This window comes from Chiloscyllium plagiosum, unplaced genomic scaffold (assembly GCF_037043375.1).
Source record: "Chiloscyllium plagiosum isolate Xiang-an unplaced genomic scaffold, Cpla_swu_hap1 HiC_scaffold_29, whole genome shotgun sequence".
In the NCBI taxonomy this organism is placed as follows: domain Eukaryota; kingdom Metazoa; phylum Chordata; class Chondrichthyes; order Orectolobiformes; family Hemiscylliidae; genus Chiloscyllium; species Chiloscyllium plagiosum.
In genome coordinates, this window is record NW_028270167.1 from 7,832,257 (window position 1) to 7,855,636 (window position 23,380).

The 23,380-nt window shown below is 43.1% G+C and overlaps 1 protein-coding gene across 5 annotated transcripts in view; it reads left to right on the plus strand.

The window, feature by feature from the left end:
• zbtb16a (zinc finger and BTB domain containing 16a) overlaps positions 1–23,380 on the plus strand; it is a 276,188-nt gene that overhangs the window by 227,118 nt on the left and 25,690 nt on the right. For all 5 annotated transcript variants that reach the window (XM_043676535.2, XM_043676534.2, XM_043676533.2 and 2 more), the window contains exon 5: positions 7,998–8,168. In XM_043676535.2, the coding sequence (XP_043532470.1) occupies positions 7,998–8,168 (171 nt within the window). The remainder of the gene's footprint in view (positions 1–7,997; positions 8,169–23,380) is intronic.

Sequence of the window (23,380 nt, forward strand, 5' to 3'; positions counted from 1 at the left end):
CTATGCCCTCTAGTTCTGGACTCCTCAAGCCCAGGAAAAGACTTTGTCTATTTACCCCATCCATGCCTCTCATAATTTTGTAAACCTCTATAAGGTCACCCCTCAGCCTCCGACGCTTCAGGGAAAACAGCCCCAGCCTGACCAGCCTCTCCTTATACCTCAACTCCTCCAACCTTGGCAACATCCGAGTAAATCGTTTCTGAACTCTTTCAAGTTTCATAACATATTTCCGATTAGAAGGAGACCAGAATTGCATGTAATGTTCCAACAGTGGCCTAACCAATAACCTGTACAGCCGCAGCAGGACCTCCCAACTCCTGTACTCAATGCTCTGACCAATAAAGGAAAGCATACCAAATGCCGCCTTCACCATCCTAGCTACCTGCGACTCCACTTTCAAGGAGCTATGAACCTGCACTCCAAGGTCTCTTTGTTCAGCAACACTCCATAGGACTGTACCATTACGTGCGTAAGTCCTGCTAAGATTTGCTTTCCCAAAGTGCAGCACCTCACATTTATCTGAATCAAACTCCATCTGCCACTTCTCAGCCCATTGACCCATCTGATCAAGATCCTGTTGTAATCTGAGGTAACCCTCTTCGCTGTCCATTACACCTCCAATTTTGGTGTCATCTGCAAACTTACTAATCATATCTCTTATGCTCGCATCCAAATCATTTATGTAAATGACAAAAAGTAGAGGACCCAGCACCGATCCTTGTGGCATTCCACAGGCCTCCAGTCTGAAAAACAACCCTCCACCACCACCCTCTGTCTTCTACCTTTGAGCCAGTTCTGTATCCAAATGGCTAGTTCTCCCTGTATTCCGTGAGATCTAACCTTGCTAATCAGTCTCCCATGGGGAATCTTGTCGAATGCCTTACTGAAGTCCATATAGATCACATCTAGCACTCTGCCCTCATCAATCCTCTTTGTTACTTCTTCAAAGAACTCAATCAAGTTTGTGAGACATGATTTCCCACGCACAAAGCCATGTTGACTATCCCGAATCAGTCCTTGCCTTTCCAAATACATGTACATCCTGTCCCTCAGGATTCCCTCCAAAAACTTGCCCACCACTGAGGTCAGGCTCACTGGTCTATAGTTCTCTGGCTTGTCTTTACCGCCCTTCTTAAACAGTGGCACTACATTAGCCAACCTCCAGTCTTCTGGCATCTCACCTGTGACTATCGATGATACAAATATCTCAGCAAGAGGCCCAGCAATCACTTCTCTAGCTTCCCACAGAGTTCTAGAGTACACCTGATCAGGTTCTGCAGATTTATCCACCTTTATGCGTTTCTAGACATCCAGCACTTCCTCCTCTGTAATATAGACATTTTTCAAGGTGTCACCATCTATTTCCCTACATTCTATGTCTTCCATCTCTAACCCTAACCCATTTATTCTAATTTCCCAGATACCAGGAGAAAACAATACCAGCAGGTTTAGTGTTGAGGATTGCGTGTTTCTAATATATCTTCTGAATGACTCTGCCAGCTGAGATCCTGCTAGATATGGGGTCGTTGCAGATAGTTTTCAATCCCTGAAGGTTGTTGGCCAGTTTGCCATTGCCAAATAACTCCATCCTGCAGTAGCTTGTATCGCGAGTTAGAGAGTTTGACGCTCCAGCAGGAAATTCTGCCAAAGTAAGATATTCACTGGCATGATGTGACTGGGCTTCCCATGGTGGTAAATGGGGTTGCCTTATTTTTGATGTCTGCAGAATCTCAAAACTTGAGCTCCTTAATTCCCCTGGGCCTCTGTGCTGTAACTTTGACACGGAGCTGCAAAATACTCCAGTTGAACAGATCAGTGCTGGGTAAACAGTCTGCCTGTGTCCATTGTGTGATCGTGTAATGGCAAGCACTTTGTGCAGATGACAATCCCTTCCTTGAGGGAACAATAAGCATTTTCCTTGAAACATCGTCTTGCCTGAAATTGCTTTTGCTGAATGTGTACCTTTTGGATAGCTGGTGCCTGATTCAAGTATCAGTACGTTCAAGACAAATTCCTCAAAGGAGCCACATATTCAAAAATCTCTCCCCAGGAGAGAAATTTGTATCATTTATAACCACGGGTGAGGTGCCAGAGACTGGAGGGTGGCTAATGTGCCTTTAGTTAAGAAAGGCTGTAAGGAAAATCCTGGGAACTGTAGACCTGTGATTCTGACAGTAAATGTTGAAAGATGAGTTTTCATAGAATCCCTACAGTGTGGAAACAGGCTATTCAGCCCCATAAGTCCAAACAGAGCCTCTAAAGAATAACCCACCCAGACCCATTCCCCCACCTATTATTCTACATTTACACCTGACTAATGCATGTAACCTATGCATCCCTGAACACTATGGGTGATTCAGCATGGTCATTACATCTAACCTGCACATCTTTGGATTGTGGGAGGAAACCGGAGCACCCGGAGGAAACCTACGCAGACACGGGGAGAATGTACAAACTCCATACAGACAGTCGCCCGAGGCTGGCATCGAACTTGGGTCCCTGATGCTGTGAGGCAGCAGTGCTAATCACTGAGCCACCGTGCTGCCCACAAATGCATTTGGAGAGGCAAGAACTGATTAGGGATAGAGTCAACATGGACTTGTGCGTGGGAAAACATGTCTCCAAGACTGGTTGAGTTTTTTTGAGGAAGTCATTAAAAAGGTTGATGAGAGCAGAGCAGTAGATGTTGTTTACATGGAGTTTAGTAATGCCTTTGATACGGTTTCACATGGTAGACTAATTAGTAAAGTTAGATCACATGATCCAGGGAGAGCTTGCCAATTGGATATAAAATTGGCTTGACGGTGGGAGACAGAGGATGGTGGTGGAAGGTTATTTTTCAGACTGGAAGCCTTTGACCAGTATTGTTCCACAGGGATTGGTGCTGGGTCCACTTTTATTTGTCAAATGTAAACAATTTTGATGAGAATTTAGGAGACGTGATTACTAAGTTCGTGGATGACACCGAGATTGATGGTACAGTGGACAGTGAAGAATGTTATCTAAGATTACAAAGAAACCTTGATCAATTGGGTCAATGAGCTGTGGAGTGGCAGATGGAGTTTAATTTGGATAAATCTGAGGTATTACATTTTGGTAAAGCAAACAAGGCAGGACTTACACAGTTAATTGTATGGCCTTGGGTAGTGTTGTAGAACAGAGACCTGAGGGTTCAGGAACATAGATCTTTGAAATTTGCATCAAATGTCGACAGAGTGGTTAAGAAGACATGTAGCCTTCATTTCTCAAGACTTTTGAGTACAGGAGTTGGGGTGTCATGTTGAGGTTGTACAGGATGTTGGTGAGGCCTCTTCTGGAGTACTGTGTACAGTTCTAGTTGCCGTGGTGTAGGAAGGTTAGAGCATAGAACACTACAGGCCCTTCAGCCCTCGATGTTGTGCTACCTGAGGATATTATTTAATTGGAGAGAGTTCAGAAAGATTTACCAGCATGTTGCTGGGAATGGAAGGTTTGAGTTATAAAGAGAGGCTGAGACATTTTTCATTGGAGTGTAGGAGGTTGAGGGGTGATAAAATCATGAGGGGCATGGATAAGTTGGATAGCAAGGGATTTTTTCCCTTGGGTGGGAAAGTTCAAAACTAGGTGGCATATTTTTTAAGTTGAGAGGAGAAACATTTAAAAAGGGCATGAGAGTCAACTTGTTTGTTTTAAACAGAGTGGTTCATCATTAGAATGAACTACCAGGGGAAATAGTGGATGCAGGTACTGTTACAACATTTAAATGATATTTGGATAAGTACATGAATAGGAAAGGTTTGGAGGGATGTGGGCCAAACGCAGGCAGGTGGAACTAGTTTGGTTTGGGAACATGGTCGGCATGGACTGGTTGGACCGAAGGGCCTCTTTCCATGATGTATCACTCTATCTACCATTCAGTTAGGTAATGACTGATTTGCTTCTCAATACATCTACTCTGACCTGATGAAGGAACAGCAAGCTCAATTATTTTTAACTTTTACCTGACTCCTATCATTGGTAGCTCATTGTGGGGAGAAAGTTTCAGATTCCAACTACATATTTTGTGGTGAAGTGCTTCCTGGCATCACAACTTCCTGTAGAGTTTTTGATTGGTTTCTAATCAACCTATTCAGAAATATTATTACACACCGCAGGAGCAGGAAGGACTTGAATCCAGGCCTCCTGGCTCAGAGGCAGGGACACCACCACTGCACCACAACCCCACCACCACCCCCTGCTCTGCCATGCCACCCCAGGTTGAATTTAATTTCCTGGTGAATTCCCCCTTGGTACAGACTGTCCCCTCAGAGAAGATAGATTTGTAATTTAATTTTTTTTTAATTTAACCTGTTTTTCTCATCAACCTGTTCAGAGATGAGAGGTGGTAGGACTCTAACCTGGACCTCGTAGTCCAGGGGTAGGGACACTATCACTGTTTCACAAGGGGGAGGTGGGGGGGGGGGGGCAAGGAAATGGAATCTATCTCTCTTCTGGAGTCCATTAATCAGTGTAAACATCTCAATTAGATCCTTCACACTCAATGGAACACCGACATAATCTCTGCAAAGTTTAAAAATCACACAATGCCAGGTTATAGTCCAACAGGTTTAATTGGAAGCACTAGCTTTCAGAGCGCTGCTCATTCATCAGGTGGTTGTTGAAGGAGCAGCACTCCAAAAGCTAGTGCATCCAATTAAACCTGTTGGACTATAACCTGGTGTTGTGTGATTTTTAACTTTGTACACCCCAGTCCAACACTGGCATCTCCAAATCATAATCTCTGCAACCTGTCCTCCTGAATTAACCCTTTCAAATCTATTGTTAGTGAAATGGAGAATGAGAAGAGGTGCAGCATAGAGAGAGAGAGAGAGACTGGAGATTGGAAATTTGAGTGTCTTTAAGACCTTTCTACTTTACAGTTTCACATGAGGCTGTGAAAGCAGTTTGCGCTTCATCAGACACTTGTTGTTGTATGATGACCATGTCTCGACATGAGTGACCTGAAGCATTAAGGCTGGTCACAACTGTGAAACTCCCAGAACTCCAGTGGTTTATTGTGCATCTGCACAGTCAGTCTTGTCACAGCGTTCTCACACTATTTAGTTCATTTCCTGGTATTCTGTTTTCGGATGAGCCTGTGTTCTCACTGCCTTTGAAATGGAAGTGAATTCAGTTACCCCTAAAGTGTATCATTTTGTCAACAAACTGCCAAATCAGTGACACAGTGGAATATGTTTTGGGGGAAATATAAGGCCTTATATGGTCACAATAAGGGCACTTTCGTATCACTGGACTAAAAAGGAAATATCGACTAGAATTTCCGACACTAACACTTTCTCTAACCTCATTTCTTGATTGCATTTTGAGTTCTGTAAATAATCCTCCTTGCAATTTTTTTAAAAAAGGCTAGCGATAGAAGGATGGCTTTTGTGGTAACTGTGGTAGTGTCTCCACCTCTGAGTCAGGTGGTTCAGGTTCAACTCCCACCTGCTCCAGAGATGTGTCATCACATCTCTAAACAGGTTATGGAGTAGGCCAGACCCCTCAAAATATTTCAAGAAGCTAGCCCAGACCCTAACTTTGCTAGTTGTTTTAAGCAGCTGTAACATGGATATTCCAGGAGAGAATCAACTGGTCAAACCACTTAGTTTTAAACAAAACAGAACTTATTTGCAAGATTACTGAATGAAACACAAAGAACAGAAAACAGAATACCAAATAACTTATCCTATCCGGAAATCCAACAGATTGTCCCACTTAATGACAAATACTTGCAACAATCCCCATAAACACCCCTTGGCATGAAAGGTAAAATCAAACACAGGGTCTTACAGGAGAGAAGGCAGAGAGCGGATACAGCCTGGACCTGATTCTGTGGGTCCATCGGCCTTTCTTCCCACTACTGCTTAAAAAAACCCAAACCAGTGAAAAGCCATGCTGGGGAGAACTGGCCACACCTCTTTCAGTGTACAAGTTTTTTTTTCAACTTGGCAGTATCTGTTAGCTATTATCAAATTGGCACCAAAACCCTTCAAACCCCAGATTTTCAGAGTCTGTGTCACTTACGACCTGGAAAAGAAAGTGAAGGACTGCATAACTGGGCGTCACAGTGGTGCAATGGTTAGCACTGCTGCCTCACAGCGCCAGGGATCCGGGTTCGATTCCTGCTTCAGATGACTGTCTTGTGACCCGTGTCTGCATGGGTTTCCTCAGGGTGCTCTGGTTTCCTCCTACAATCCACAGGTGTGCAGGTTAGGTGAATTGGCCATGCTAAATAGTGTTTAGGTGCCTATAGTATTAGGTGCATTAGTGAGGGGTAAATCGGGAGATGGGTCTGGGTGGGTTACTGTTTGGAGGGTTGGTGTGGACTTGTTGGGCTGAAGGGCCTGTTTCCATCCAGTAGGATATCTAATCTAATAACCTTGTTAAACGAGCAGCTTCATCACAAGGTTAGTTACAATATTTTTCGAGACAGAGAACAGGATATGATAAAGATTTGCTAGATTGAAATCAAAACACAGGTTATGGATGTCAGCAAAGAGTGAACTAGTGGGACTCTTTACTTCAGCAAAGAGAATACTTAAGGTTGACCTGGCAGAGGCCTTTGAGTTTATAAATTCAGAGGAGACCTCATTGTCTTGAGACTGGTTAATGCAGAACTTGTCTGAATTTCTTCTTGCAAAAGCAAATTCAGAGGATAAAGGTAGACAAACCAATGATGGATAAAGAAATATAAAGATATGTTAAGCAGATGGATAAAGGATTATGTGGAACCTTGATACTGACCCACTCCTGTTGGGGCAATTGGCCTGTTCCTACAAGGTAATTCTAGATATTTTCCAATTAGCCTGCACAGAGAATTTTTATGCATCACTACTGCAGGTGGGACTTGAACTTGTACTCCTAGCTCAGAGGACACTGGACGGTCATCCATCTATCGATTTTCATATGTTTAAAAAGAACAATTTTGAAAAATGATATAGCAGGCTATTCCAGCTTCTCTATTTTGTAAAATAAATATTTCCTGTAACCCTCCCAGACCCAGAGTGCAATGTCAGAATACAATTTGGAGGACCCTAAAATCACCATTATTCCTAACTATAAGTAGACAGACTACAGATAAACTGGATATCCATGGCAGCAGAACCTACCACAGTTGTCAGAGAATACAAACAATCAATAGCTAGTGATCAAAAAGTGGCATTACCAATGTGCCTCATAAGCTCCCTGAGATCGATTCTATGTGAATACTAACTGGTAATGCCACTTTTTGATCACTAGCTATTGATTGTTTGTATTCTCTGACAACTGTGGTAGGTTCTGCTGCCATGGATATCCAGTTAATCTGTAGTCTGTCGTCTTATAGTCACGAGGAATGGTGATTTTAGGGTCCTCCAAATTGTATTCTGACATTGCACTCTGGGTCTGGGAGGGTTACAGGAAATATTTATTTTACAAAATAGAGAAGCTGGAATAGCCTGCGATATCATTTTTCAAAATTCCTTTTTTTTTAATCAAATGAAAATCGACAGAAGGGTGATCATCCAGATAATTCTGTTAACTCTGACCATTTTCCAAAGAGTTTTGCCTGTGTGTTTGTCAAGAGGCTGAATCTCCTCTCTCTGAAGGTGACTATTATTTTCGATTGTTGTTAATGCAAGAAGTGTGTTTAACACACAGAATCTTCAAAGTCTAGTCATTGTGTCTAAAACTGTTTAGAACATCCTGTGAAGGCTACCATATAAATTCAAGTCCTTTCCTTCACTGCTCAGTGATATAAATTAAACCATCAGACAGAACTTTCCGCAGCACGTTTAACAGGTAACTATAGATAAATTGAACATGTTCCCCAAAACAATGGGAATGCTAAAGGAGAGATGTTGTTTGTAGAGAGCAGGTTTTGGAAATTGGTGATTGGTAAGCCTATCCATTCTTAAACTTGCTTACCAGTTGTGAACATTAGCAATGGTAATTCATTGTTATTTAACCAACGCCTCTTTTTTTCTGTTGTTGGACAGGTACTGACATGGCTGTCTTCTGCCTGCTCTGTGGGAAACGGTTCCAGACACAGATAGCCTTGCAGCAGCACATGGAGGTGCACGCTGGAGTCCGCACTTACATCTGCAGTGAATGTGACCGAACGTTCCCAAGCCACACAGCACTGAAACGCCATCTCAGGTCCCACACAGGTATGGAGCACCAACCCATGGCTCATGCTTTGCCTTCTCTCTTACAGGGATGGAGTAAGACACTGACTCTTGCCCCCCCCTCTCCAGGTAAATGCTCAAGGGTCAGGGTTAAGACAAACAAGGCACTGGCAAGGCAGAGAAGAGGAAAGTACGGTCACTTAGAGTCATAGAGATGTACAGCATGGAAACAGACCTTTCGGTCCAACCTGTCCATGCCGACCAGATATCCCAACCCAATCTAGTTCCACCTGCCAGCACCTGGCCCATATCCCTCCAAATCCTTCCTATTCATACACCCATCCAAAGGCCTCTTAAATGTTGCAATTGTACCAGCCTCCACCACTTCCTCTGGTAGCTCATTCCATACACGCACTATCCTCTGTGTGAAAACGTTGCCCTGTAGGTCTCTTTTATATCTTTCCCCTCTCACCCTAAACCTATGCCCTCTAGTTCTGGACTCCCCAAACCCAAGGAAAAGACTTTGCCTATTTACCCTATCCATGCCCCTCATAATCTTGTAAACCTCTATAAGGTCGTCCCTCAGCCTCCGACGCTCCAGGGAAAACAGCCCCAGCCTGTTCAGCCCCTCCCTAGAGCTCAAATCATCTTGTAAATCTTTGCTGAACCCTTTCAAGTTCACAACATCTTTCCGATAGGAAGGAGACCAGAATTGCACGCAATATTCCAACAGTGGGCTAACTAATGTCCTGTACAGATGCAACATGACCTCCCAACTCCTGTACTCAATATTCTGACCAATAAAGGAAACCATACCATACCACCTTCACTATCTTGTCTACCTGCAACTCCACTTTCAAGGAGCTATGAACCTGCACTCCGAGGTCTCTTTGTTCAGCAACACTCCCTAGGACCTTACCATTAAGTGTATACTTGAATACTAAGTTGCTTAAAATATGCACCTTGAGATAAATGTGTGAAAGATGAAGTGAAACATTCTAAAGAGAGCTAGCCTGGAAGAAAAAGCTTAAGACAGTTTTTGAAGACTGGCTTACTAAGTTTATCCAAAAAACTTCACCTGTACTTTTGCTTGAAATTTAAATTCTAAAGAAAAAAGCTCATTTCTCTAAAGGTGCATCCCCTCTTATCTTCAACAATAAGTCTCATATTTCCAGTTTCTTTCCACATACACTGCTTCTCCTATCTAGTATTCCCAACACTTTCTGTTTTCATTTCAGATTTCAACATGTGTGCGGTATTTTGCTGTTTTTCTTGTTACTCTTGTCAGGTCTGGATCACTGAGCATTGCTATTGCCTCTAGAGTCAGATGGTTCAGTGTCAAGGATGTTTCTGTGCGGGCATAGGACATTCTGAGGGGGACAGTCAGCAGCCAGAGGTTGCGGTCTGTATTGGTGCTAATGACATCGGCAGCAATAGAGATGAGGTCCTACTAGAGGAATTTAGGAAGTTGAAAACAGGTCCTCCAGGATTATAATCTCAGGATTACTCCCCATGCAATGTGCTAGTGAGCCAGAAATAGGAAGATAGTACAGTTGAACAAATAATTAAGCTGCTGCTGTAGGAGGGATGGATTCAGATATCTAGGTCTTTGGGACTTTCAAGAAAGAGATGGAGAGCGCTCTTAAAGATAGTGGAATCAAGGGTTATGGAGATGAGGCAGGAACAGGATACTAATTTTGGATGATCAGCCATGACCATAATGAATGGTGGTGCTGGCTTGAAGGGCCGAATGGCCTACTCCTTCACCTATTGTTTGTTGTCTATCACTTCCAGGGTAAGTGGGACCTGTACAAAAAGGACCTAAAATGGAGGGGCACCAATATCCTGGCAAGAAGGTTTCTTAGTGTCACTTGGGAGGATTTAAACTAGTGTGGCGGTGGTTTGGGAACCAAAGTAGTTGGTCAGCAAGTGAAGTGCTAATTTGAAGAGAAGCAAGGGGAGGAGTTAAATCAAGTAAGTCAAGGAGGAAGTATAGGCAGGTCCAGTTTAATGAACATCTAATGGTCTGAAGAGTATTTATTTTAATGCAAGGCAGATTATCTTAGAGATTGGATTAGTGCTTGGGACTCCAATGTGGTAGCCATTACAGAAACTTGATTGAAGGAAGGGCAGGACTGACAACTCAATTTTCTAAGGTTTAGATATTTCAGACAAAATGGAAAGGGATGGGGAATTTTCATTGCTGATTAAGGAGAATGTCACAGATGTCTTGGAGGGCGCATCCAGTGAGACCGTATGGATAGAACATAGTGATTGCACCTTTCTTATTCCAATGATGGGCTGATAGTTTAGACTTCAATAGCTATGGGAATTAGAGGAACAGATATATAAGCAGGGTCGTGGTAGTGAGTGATTTTAATTGCCTCCGTATTCACTGGGATTTCCTTAGTGCCCAGGGTCCAACTGGGTTCGAATTTGTTAGGCGCATCCAGATGGATTCTTGAAACAATATGTAGATAGTCCTTCTGGAATAGGGGCAGTATTAGATCACATAGTGGCGAATGAGCCAGGCCAGGTGATTGAAGTTTCAGTGGGGGAGTATTTTGGGAACAGTGATCATAATTGCACAAGTTTTAGAATAGTTACAGAAAAGAATAAGATTGGTCTTGTACTTAGTGCTAAATTGGGGGAAGGCTAATTGTAGCAGTATTAGACAGAAAGTGGAAAAGTTGGATTGAGAGCAGCTGTTTGAAGCTAAGTCCATATCTGACATATGGTGTCTTTCAAAAGCCAGTTAATCAGAGTTCAGGACGAGTATGTTCCTGTGAAGATGAAAGGTAAGGATGGCAAGATTTGGGAAACTTGGATGATGGGAGAAGTTACTTTTTTTTTAAAAAAGTCCAAGAACTATGGATGCTGAATGTCAGAAACAAAAACAAATTACTGGAAAAGCTCAGCATCTGTCGAGAGAAAACAGAGTTAAAGTTTTAGATTAGGTTCCCTACAGTGTGGAAACAGGCCCTTCGGCCCAACAAGTGCGCCGAAGCGTAACCCACCCAGGCCCATTCCCCTACATTTACCCCTTCACCTAACACTACAGGCAATTTAGCATGGCCAATTCACCTGACCTGCACGTTTTTGGATTGTGGGAGGAAACCGGAGCACCCGGAGGAAACCCATGGAGAGACAGGGAGAATGTGCAAACTCCACACAGAGAGTCGCCTGAGGTGGGAATTGAACCTGGGACTCTGGCACTGTGAGGCAGCAGTGCTAACAATTGATTCTTCATGAGTTCTGCAGAAGGGTCATTGGACCTGAAGTATTAACTCTGCTTTCTTCTCACAAATACTGTGAGAGATGTTCTCGATTTAGTTAAAAAGAAAAAGGAAACAAATGTAAGGTTAAGGAAATAGAAATCAAATAAGGCCCTTGAGTGTAGAGGAAGCACAAAAGAACTTAAAAAAAGAAATTTAAGAGGGTTGAAGAGGCCATGAAGTGTCCTTGGCAAGTAGAATTAAGGAGAATCCCATGGCATTTTATACGTATATTAGGAGCAAGAGGGTAACGAGTGAAAGGGTCGGTCCACTCAATGACAAAATGGGGAAAAATTGTCTTGAGCCAAAGGAAGTGGGTGAGGCTGTTTTAATGTGTATATCATATTGGTGTTCATCAGGGAGAAAGGCATGGATGATGGTAAGTTTAGAGAGAGGTTTGTGGATAGTCAGAGTCTCTTTCTCAGGGTGGAAATGTTAACTACCAGGGGACAAAGATTTATGGTGAGAGGGGGAATGTTTAAAGGTGGTGGTAAGGAAAGTTTTTACACAGATGGAAGTAGGTACCTGGAATGTACTGCCAGGGTAGGTGGTAGAAGCAGATATGGTAGCAATGTTTGTGACATTCAGACACATGTACAGGCGGGGAATAGATGGATACTGTGCATGTGCAGGAGATGAGGTCAGTTTAGAATAGCATTATGGTTGGCACAGATATGGTAGGCCGAAGGGCCTGTTCTACTCCCACTTTAGCCTGGCACTCATCAGTCCGATACTGAGGGAGAGTTGCAATGTTGGAGACACCACCTTTCAGGTGAGGCGTTAAACCAAGACCACCCCTCAGATGGATCCCTTGGTTTAATTTCAGAAGCGGTGCCTTTTCCTCAGAAAACATGCAAAAACAGATGGTCCGATCATTTATCTGCTTTCTGAATGGAAATTGTTGGCTGTTTATTTGTATATTAAAACAGTGACAATTCTTCAAAAGTTGCTCTTTTAGATATATGCTATATTTAGGACATTATCCAGTGATAAATGAAGGTAAAAGCCACCTGGATTCGTGGTAGTGTCTGTGTTTGTTTAACAAGAATCTTCGACCAAGAGCCTAATCAACATTAAAAAGCTTGATTTTTGTTTGGTATTGTGAGATTGTTTTTGTAGAGGAAACAAGTAGCACATAATGGACAGTTGATGGGACACAAGACTTTCTATATTTTAGTACTGTACATGCATAATTATAGGGCTAAAGGCATTCTGCTGCTTAAACTGCTTGGAAACAGTGAAGCAAGCCCCCAACTGAACGCTGAACCAAGTCCCATCTGAAACGCTGATTGCGATTAAAGTGGCAATTAACTCAATAGAAATTTAACGTTTCAGTTAAAATAGAAACAATTAATGCAATCTCAGCTAATTCACACTTAACCCCTGGACAGACCAATTTGTACGGAGCATGATGGAACTTCCATTCCCTGCTTTCCTCTTGATGATCTTCTGTTTGTTTTCTGTGTGGCTCAAGGGGAGAACTCACCACCCCCAATCTTTCCTTTGTGTTCTCTGTCCCTCTCCATCTGTTTACCCATCCCCTCTCTCTCTGTCGTGACTTCCCCTATCTGTCTCCTCCTGCCATTCCCGGTCTGTCTCCCCACCCCAGTTGATTCACCTCCCCAGGGTGAGGTTTAGCATGTCATTGTCCGGAATGTATGGATAGCTGATGAGCTTGTCCAGTCTGGTTACCTTGTATGCAGCTGGAGACTATTATTCCACTCTTCATCATTAAACCCCTGACATGTTCACCTTCTGTTTCCGATGCACCCCACATGCCCCCTGCCTACGCTCCTTGAGAACAAGTTCAATGCAGAAATGAAGCAGTCACAGCCAGATCAAATCTTGCAAAAAGGTAGAAATTACAAAGAATGTTACTTTCGTACATCAAAATGATGATCAACTGCCTCAAAATCAAAATTAATCCTATTGTCTCTCACTCAAAGGTGTGACTCTCCTGTGTGCAAATTTTCCAACTATTGCTTGCTTCACTTAAACTTTGTTTCTTCCTTGATTATATCTCTCACAGCACACCCATGGTCTGATAGCTCAACTTAACCAGTCCCAAACTTCAACCTCCAAACCGTCTCTGTTGAGCAACTTGACGGTAATTCTTCCTCTTAAATTTCAGTATGTTTTCCAACATACGTCATGTCTGAACAGGATGATGTGTTGGAGAGAACAAGTGGCAACTTTCACATTTAAAATCTCTTTGTATTCAAGATCTTTAAAACTGAGACTGTATTTCCTTTTGTCTTCCCTTCCATTCCAATTTCAAAACCAAACGTTTGGTGCCACTAGACCACTGCCATTTGACTTTTCTCATTGTTTCTTCTACTCCTTTCAATCTCCATTACATGCTGCATCTCTGGCCCTCCCGGTCCTTTTCAAGGATAATGTATTATTCTCTATGTATCTGGCAAAGGAGTTTTAATCTACAAACACTGCATTTACATGTGTGTCCTTGACCTGCTACTTTACAGGAATCATTAACTTCAATGGGATAATTCCTCCATTTAAAATGGTGGGTTTGATCCTTCCCTCTAATTTGACGTTGCATTCCCTCCTTACTGGGTACACAGTATCATGGGCGGCACGGTGGCACAGTGGTTAGCATTGCTGCCTCACAGTGCCAAAGACCCAGGTTTAATTCCCGCCTTGGGCAACTGTGTGTGTGCACATTCTCCCAGTGTCTGCGTGGGTTTCCTCCAGGTGCTCCAGTTTCCTCCCAGAGTTCAAAAATATGCAAGTTAGGTGAATTGGCCATGCTAAATTGCCCGTAGTGTTAGGTGAAGGGGTAAAATGTAGAGGAATGGGTCTGAGTGGGTTGCTCTTTGGAGGGTCGGTGTGGACTTGTTGGGCCGAAGGGCCTGTTTCCACACTGTTAGGGATCTAATCTTAAAAAAAAAATCTATCACCTTGCAAGGGAATTGGAATATTACGCAGAGTGCTTTTGAGAATGAATAAGTTGGATTATTCATGTTGGCTAAAAATTAATTTGTGGCTATGTGGGTCACAATCTCTGGCATAAATGAGTAGAGAATTTGGTTACATCCCAGTGATATAACCTGCTTCATCTGTTTCTTCATCAGAGTCTTACCCATGAGCAGCGACTACTTGAATTTATAGCGTTCTTGTAAAATCTCTCCAGTTTCTCAGGAGGTGTGTTGGCTAGCAAGATTTGTCAAGCAAACCGTGCAAAACAAAGGTTTGCATTCATATAGTGCCTTTCACACACACGCTAATTTCAAAGCAATTTGCAGAGAGTGGTGTACTTTTTGAAGAGTCATCATAGTTGCAAGGTAGGAAACACAGCCATTTTTGCGCAGTAAGATCCCACAAGCAGCGATGTGGTGACTACATTTTCTTGTGTGCGTTATTGATTGAAGGGTTAACTTTGTTCAGGACAGCAGACAAAACTCCCCTGCTCTTCTTTCAGATAGTGTACATCCATCTGAGAGGGTGGGAAAGACCTCCAGTTTTCTAAATTGAAAGTTAACACCTTCACCAGTGCTACACTGGACTGTCCTTCCTGATCGTTGGTCTCCATTGCTGCCGTGAGAGTTGGAGACTCAACCTTCTGACGTTGAGACAGACATGCTACTAACTACCCCAAGGCTGTCACAACAGATATTAGGACAAATTTGACCAAAGTCTCGGTCAAAGAGAGATGTTTAAAAGAGCATGAAAGGCATAGTGAGGTGGAAGGAATCTCAAGGGCGTGTCAAAGCAATGGAACGTATGGCATCAATGATGGAGCAATGAAATTCAGGGATGATCAACAGGTTAGAGTCGGGGGAACCCAGGCATTGTGGGGGATAATGATGACAGTGTCACTTCACTAAAAAGCAAACCAATTCCCTCCAGTGAAGTTACTGTCTTAAAAATAGTTGAGCACCACTTAAAAACTCAGTTGCCCTTCAGGAATTGTAAATACCTCATTCTCCAGTGAAGTAATGAAATTTTATTGAACATTTTGTCCATTTTCTTTTCAACACTGCAATTACAGCAGACGAGCAGCTGCACAGTGAGAGGCCCTCTCAAAAACCATCAGCGCGGAACAAAAGACTGTGCTTTTCTTTTAAATTTGCTCTCATGCTGTTTTCTTAAACTTTGCCTCCATCAAAGGCAGCTTTAGTTTAGTGCTGTGGTTGCTTCGCCACAGTCCCATGAAAAGCTGTGGAAATTCTGAGATTCCAGTTGCAGGATTCTGCTTTCTCTTTGACTGTCAGTGTGAAAGCTTTCCGGCTCCATTCCTGTAGGACTCTGCAATCAGCACACATTTGATGCTCCCTTGTGATTCCCTCCCCAAACATTTCCACCTCACCATGTCTTTGAGTCACTATGATGACTCTTCAAAAAGTACGCCACTCTCTGCAAAGTGCTTTGAAATGTGAAAGGCACTATATAAACGCAAACCTTTGTTTTACACGGTATGCTTGACACGTTAGGCCTGGTGGGGTGTTATGAGACACAGCCACAGGGGGAGCTGAATTTGTGGTCCTGGTTTCTCCAACTGTGAAAATGAACCGAGAACTCACTACTCCAATATACTCACTGTCCTCAGCTGCAATATGCTGCAATAATTTGAAGAATTGTGAATGGGGATCAGTTGCCCCTGGTTTCATCATAGAATCCCTGCAGTGTGGAAACAGGCCCTTTGGCCCAACAAGTGCACATCGACTGTCTGAAGAATATCTTACCCAAACCTATTCCCCTACCCTATTATTCTACATTCACCCCTGACTAACGCACCTAACCTACACATCCCTGGGCCTTTATGGGCAATTTAGCATTGCCAATTCACCTAACCTGCACATCTTTGGACAGAGGGAGGAAACTAGAGCACCCAGAGGAAACCAAAGCAGACCTGGATGGGGAGAATGTGTAAACTCCACACAGTCAGTCATAGCGATGTACAGTGTGGAAACAGACCCTTCGGTCCAACCCATCCATGCCGACCAGATATCCCAACCCAATCTAGTCCCACCTGCCAGCATCCGGCCCATATCCCTCCAAACCCTTTCTATTCATATACCCATCCAAATGCCTCCTCAATGTTGCGATTGTACCAGCCTCCACTGCTCTGACAGCTCATTCCATACACATACCACCCTCTGTGTGAAAACGTTGCCCTTTAGGTCTCTTTTATACCTTTCCCCTCTCACCCTAAACCGCCATAGGCCAGAATCGAACCCGGGTCCCTGGCGCTGTGAGGCAGCAGTGCTAACCACTGTGCCACTGTGCTGCCTTGCTAAACTATTAACTGCACCCACTCCAACTGCATCCTCATCTCTGCGGATCTTTTTGGTTTCCAAACGAATTAACTTTACTTTGAATTTGGCATCCCCTCCTTTCCCAGTGCCCACTTCCTGTCTGCCAGCCTCAGCTTTTCAGCAGATAAGCAGGAGGCTGGAAGAACACAGCAAGCCAAGCAGCATCAGGAGGTGGAGAAGTCGATGTTTCAGATGTAACCTTTCTTCAGCTTCTCGGAGCTGCTTCAATTTAGTCCACCATTTTACCTTTGGTTTTATTTCCTTCATAATCAAAGTTACAGGGGAAAGATATGAAAGAGACCTAAGGGGCAACTTTTTCACACAGAGGGTGGTGCCAAATGAGCCTCCAGAGGAAGTGGTGGAGGCTGGTACAATTGCAACATTTAAAAGGCATTTGGATGGGTATATGAATAGGAAGAGTTTGGAGGGATATGGGCCGGGTGCTGGCAGGTGGGACTAGATTGGGTTGGGATATCTGGTTGGCATGGACGGGTTGGACCGAAGGGTCTGTTTCCATGCTGTAAACTTAATGACTCTACACAAAATCCCAGTATTTCCCATCAGCTCAGTGGACATGGCAAGAATGTTTGTTTCTGTTTTGCTAATGTTTTTGGATGTGGGCACTGCTGATTGGGGAAGCATTTATTGCCCATCCGGAGTTGCCTGTTGAGAAGATGGGGGTGAGCTGCTGCAATGGGTGGGCTGTCTGATGACCCACGACAATGTGAGGGAGGGAGTTCTAGGATTTTGACCCAGTGACAGAACAGTGATATCTTTCCAAGTTAGGATGGCGGATGACACTAGTTTCTGAGGTGCATGATTCTGCCTGCCCCTATTTTAAATATAACATGTCCCTGCAACATTTCATATGGAATTCTTGATTAATATTGAGCATTGAATTAGATCCATGTCGTTGCCAGCATCCTATAAATTTGACATGCTTTAAATATCAAAGCAACACCCAAAATCCAATTTATTGCACTAGGAGTTTTGATTTTTTTCCCTGTGGAGAATGTAAATGGATTGGTATTTCCAAACACATTTTTTGATGATTGCTTTGTATGTAAACAAATGAAATATTAGGGCTCTTGTAGTGCAGTGTCATTGACAGATGTAGCTGATAGTTCAAATCCTGCCTGCTCTAGAGGTATGTCACAGCACATTTGAGCAGTTTGATTAAGAATATTAAAAATGAAGTATTACATAATTTGAGAACTTGAGCAGTGAAAGCTGCAGGCAGGAACTGACCCACAGTAAAATGGGATCAGTCTCTCCACTATGTTCTGGAGGTTTACTCACATGTGCATTTTCTCTTCTGGTTCTGAAACTCAAAATCTTGCATTTAAACTCAAAATGCTACAGCTTCATTGGGAAAGATTATGAGATATTGGTAATGCCACTGACCCAGTAATCCAAGCTAATTCTCCTGATTTGGGTTCAAATCCTATCACAGTCCTTGGAACTTTGTCCTGTCCAAACTTACCCTAACTCTGCCTTGATAATTTGCAAAATGCTTATCTCTGCCTTTATTTGCTCTCTAAATTTGCTGAATCAAATGGTCTCCCATCCTGAATTTGTGTGTCCACTCTGCTGCCCTGCACCTTAAATCACAGCAAGTCCCATGCGCTCCTTATCCCAGTGCTTGCTGACCTATTGGTTGCTGACTAAGTAATACTTCATTTTGAAGGCTTTGCCTTGTTTTCAGATTCCCTCCCTCACCCTTCCTAATTGTAATCCGCTCCATCCCACAGCCCTCGCCTCGATGTGCTCCCTAAATCCTGGCCTTCGCACATCACTTGATTTTGATCACTTCTCCACTGGAGTTTGAACCTTCCTCCTACTATCTGGTAGTCCCTTATTAAGTCCGTCTAATACTCATGCTCACGCATGCTCTCAGTCTCTCTTGCTCGGTCTTGCTCACCAATGTGCCCCCTCTATTTAAGACACAGTCAGAAGTCACACAACACCAGGTTATAGTCCACCAGGTTTATTTGAAATCACAAGCTTTCGGAGCACTGCCCTTCATCAGATGAAGTCAGCTGGTAACTTCTGACTTTGCCCACCCCAGTCCAACATCGGCACTTCCCCATCATTTAAGGCACACTACTTAAAAGCAGCCTGCCAATTGGATTTATGATGGTAATCTTATATTTGTGACTGCTGGCTCTGCTCTCCCCTATACATGGCAATGGCTTCTCTCTGTCTATCCAACAAGCTCCTTTGCAATCTTCAAGACCTTTTATAAAATCTTCTCTTCGTAGATATAAAAGCTATTGTCTACTGGTCTTCCTGAATTTCACAACCTCGCAGTTAAATTGGTTTCGTTCAGAAGGACAGTTGAGAAACTTTAAAATACTACAAAATTTTAAAGAGCAGAGGGGTTTACTAGAATAATGGGAGTTGGAGAGTCTGAAGAAGTTGGGGTTGTTCTCTTTACAACCTGGGAAGTTTAATTGATGTGTTAAAAATTTTGAGGGAGTTTTTAATAAACTTAATAAGGGGCCTTCTTCTGTACTGAGCTTGGGGATTAATAACCAGCAGGCACTGATTTATTGGGAGATTCGTGATCTGGGAAAGCAGAATCAATTATGATTTTCAAAATGGGATATTTGAGTATGAGGGAAACAAATTGTGTGGCCTTGGGATCAAGACAGGAGAATGGGAATAATTGGATAACACTGTCAAGGAGCTACTGTAGGTACAATGGTCTCACCATTCCATAAGTTGGGAGTCCAAACACACCATGATACTTAATTCACAGTTTTAGTTTTCAAGGGGCGACACGGTGGCTCAGTGGTTAGCACTGCTGCCTCTCAGCAGCAGGGACCCGAGTTCGATTCCACCTTGGGTGACTGTCTGTGTGGAATTTGCACATTCTCCCCATGTCTGTGTGGGTTTCCTCCCACAGTCCAAAGATGTGCAGGTCAGGTGAATTGGTCATGCTAAATTGGCCTTAGAGTTAGGTGCATTAGTTAGGGGGAATGGGTCTGGGTGGGTTACTCTTCGGAGGGTCGGTGTGGACTAGTTGGGCTGAAGGGCCTGTTTCCACACTGTAGGGAGTCTAATCTAATCTAATCTAAATTTCTTGCTGGAACTGGCAGTCAGATTCTCGCCAACTGCGTCTGAAGACTCTGAGATATTGGCTGACGATGGCACTTGTCACGTGAGCATCAGAACATGTTAGGGAGAGAGTTCGGAGTGGTTACCAGAAGGTACTGACTGTATCCAAGTATGAGAAGCAACATTTGACAACACACAGCAGCTTGCTTAAGAGATGGAAAAGAAAGAAAACTTGTGTTTTTTGGTGCCTGAGAATACTCTAAAGAGCTTCGCAGTTAGTTGTCAGGAAGGAAGTACTGTTTGTGCACAAGGTTCCACAAGCAGCCTTGAGATAGTGATCGAATAATCATAGAATCTTGCATTATTAATGGAATATCAAATATTGACCAGGGCCGTGGGGATAATTCCCGTGCTGTTTTTCAAAATAGTGCCATGCAATTTATTAAAAATCACTCATCTGAGATGATGACCTCTGAATTAGGTTAGTCAGCCTCAGTTATTGGGGGTGCGTAGTTCAGGGCAGTGCTGAGAGGGTGCAGCATTGCTAGATGTGCCAGGTAAAACTCGGGGTATCAAAGATCCTTCTACACACTTTTGAAGAACAGCAGGGCAGTACTCACTAGTAGCCCGATCAGTTTCTCTGGGAACTTCACAGAGATTTAATGTCTCAAAAGGAACTTACTGTGTTCAGAAGAAATCTGAAAAATAAATAGAAAATGGTCCAACAGCATCAGCAGACAGGGAGAGAATCTAGGTTGATGTTTTTGGTTAATGTCTGTGTTCGTTCGAGCAGTTCAGTTCCACTGTTCTGTATTTCTACTGAACATTTAGGTTGTGGTGCTTGCAAATAGGCTACCATGTTTGCTTATGTTCAACAGTGACTGCATTGGATGTCAAACTCTTTGGGACATGCTGGATACTATACAAATGCATAATCTGCATTTCTTTAAAACTTGCAGCAAATGATATGGCCTTCCATACTATGGAGGTCTTACTAAAATTATGCGGGGCTTTTATGCAACCTCCTCTTAGAGTACTTTTTTCAGTTTTGATCTCTATATTTGAGGAAGAATGTATCTTCTTTGGAGGCAGTACAATAAATCCTCACTGTAATGGATTTTTCTGTGTTGAGGGGCAGAAAGATTTGTATCTTCACTTCCTGGATTTGTGACAAGTGAGCGTTGATTTCATTGAAAGATAGAGAATTATGAAGTGATTTAACTGAGCAGAGGCAGAGACTTCCCTGCCCGGGGAAACTGGAACATGGGGCACATTCCTGGGGTAAGGGGAATGTCACTGGGCTGAGATGAGCAGAAATGTCTGCACTTTGTGGTTTGAGTGTTTTTGGAATGCTGTGCCTCAGGAGGGTGGACGTCCCAATGTTGGATATAGTTAAGGTCGAGAGATTTTTGTTGTCATGGGAAGGATATCAAGAGTGGGCAGGAAAGTGGATGTGAGGCCAAAGATGAGCATTGACAAAATGGTCTACTGCTGCTCTCCTCTCTGGAGTCACAGGACCAATGATGGGGCGATTTTAAATCGATGGATTTGAGACCAGAATTGCAGAGATCTCCAAGGCTGTCAGGATCTTTGTGGGTACAATAATGAGGAGCTGAGGCCACAGAAGGATATGAAAACTATAAAGCAAATTTTACAATTCAGGCATTGATGAACTGGGAGCCAGTGTAAAGGCATTGATGAACTGGGAGCCAGTGTATAGCATAGAGAAATACACCCCAATTTTAGAAAAATTAGGATTCCTTGTCACAGTTGAGATAAACAAAGGTAACTAGTTTGTGCCCCTTTTTGGATATCAGTCGAATGTTAGTTTATATTGAAAAATGCTGGTTAAACAGTGGCAGCAAGGAAGAGACTTTGTAATTTCCTACAGCTCAGACTTGGATTTGAAATCTTCCTGTGTTTTTATGTTGCTGTTTGCCAGTCACTGCTGGCAGGCTGTATTTGGTTGTGCAGACCAGCCAAGAGCCCTGGGCAGTGACGGATCTTTGATGCTGCTTATCACACACAATAAAACTTCCTCTCACCCAGCACCATGTGTCACTGCTTGTTGGTCATCACTGCAGCCCTAGTGACAGCTGTTGCAGGTAATACACTGCTCAGGGCACAGGTGCAGACCTCTGGGCAGTCGAAGGGGGGATCGGAATTGTTCACTTGGCTACACACTTCATGTCGGGCTCATTGAGCAGGAGTTTGACATAATCAACATGCTAAAGGCTGACTATTGCCTGGCAACAACTTGTGCAGTGACTGCTACTTATTTCACAGAGGATGTTCTTCATTGTAGCTGCTTTCCCAAATATTGGGAGAGGCAAAGCCATAATCATATTATTGTGCACTTAACATTTGCAGCTTTTCTTTACAAAATTAAAATCTTTCCTTGCCCAAATTCTCTGCTGTTTCCGTTTACAGGGAAACCTAATCTCGATCAATTTCACACAATAGCAGTCAACCTTGTCCCTCTGCAGTCGCAGAATGGAGCTGGAATCCTCGCGTATCCCTGTTTACAGACATCCATTGAAAAGGGAGAACTATTCCAGATGGTACAGGGAAGAAACTTTTTTTCAAAATAAAACTCCATTTAAAAGTTATGATCATGTGCTGAAATGACAGGCTTATGAAGCACAGTCACCATACAGACAGAGCTCACAGCCAGCTCTCCCATGTGGGATCTCATGCAAGGCAAACAAAATAAGTCACTAATTCATACCATCATTAAATGATTGAGCACTGGAAGAGACCATTCAACCCATCATTCCTTTACTGGCACATTAACCCTAGTCTCCTGCCCTTTCTCCTCAGCTCTACCTTATACTTAGCCAGTTCTCTTTGAAAGATTTTGACTCCGTTTTATAACTCCCTTTTGGGCAGTGCATTGCAAGTAACAACAATGTGAATGTTTAAAACAAAATCTGCAGACTTTTCTTTTGCTATTTCCCTAAACCTTTGTCATTTGGTTTCTACTTTTCCACATTGGAAACAATTTTCACTGATGTGGGTGAGCTATGTTTGAAAGTTGATATAAGTTAAAAGTTGCCAAGACTCTGGGATGAGTTCTCTTACTCTTCAGGATTGCTGGGTTTGTTATTTGAGGAGATATGAGGTGCGTCAGTGTAACAATGCAACACTGCATCAATAGTCTGCTGAAGAGTCATCTAGACTTGAAATGTTAGCTTGCCCTCTCTCCGTGGATGCTGCCGTGAAGTTCACTGTGATTTCCAGCATTTTCTTGTTTCACTGCCTGGCCCACATGCTTCTGTTCGGGAATGAAACTCAAAAGTTTCTCCGTATGGGCAAGAGTGGTACAACTCCAATGAAGATGTCACAGAGGAGTCAATGGCCTTGTGGTACTATCACTAGACTGTTAATGCAGAGACCTGGGTAATCTTCTGGGGACCCAGGTTCGAATTCCACCATGGCAGAGTGTGGAATCTAGAATTAAGAGACTAATGATGCCTGTGAATCCATTGTCAATTGTTAGAAAAACCCATCTGGTATACTAATGTCCTTCAGGGAAGGAAAATGCCATCCTTACCTGGTCTGACTGAAACATGACTCCAGATCCACAACAATGTGGTTGACTCTTAACTGCCCTCTGGGCAATTTGGGATGGGCAATAAATGCT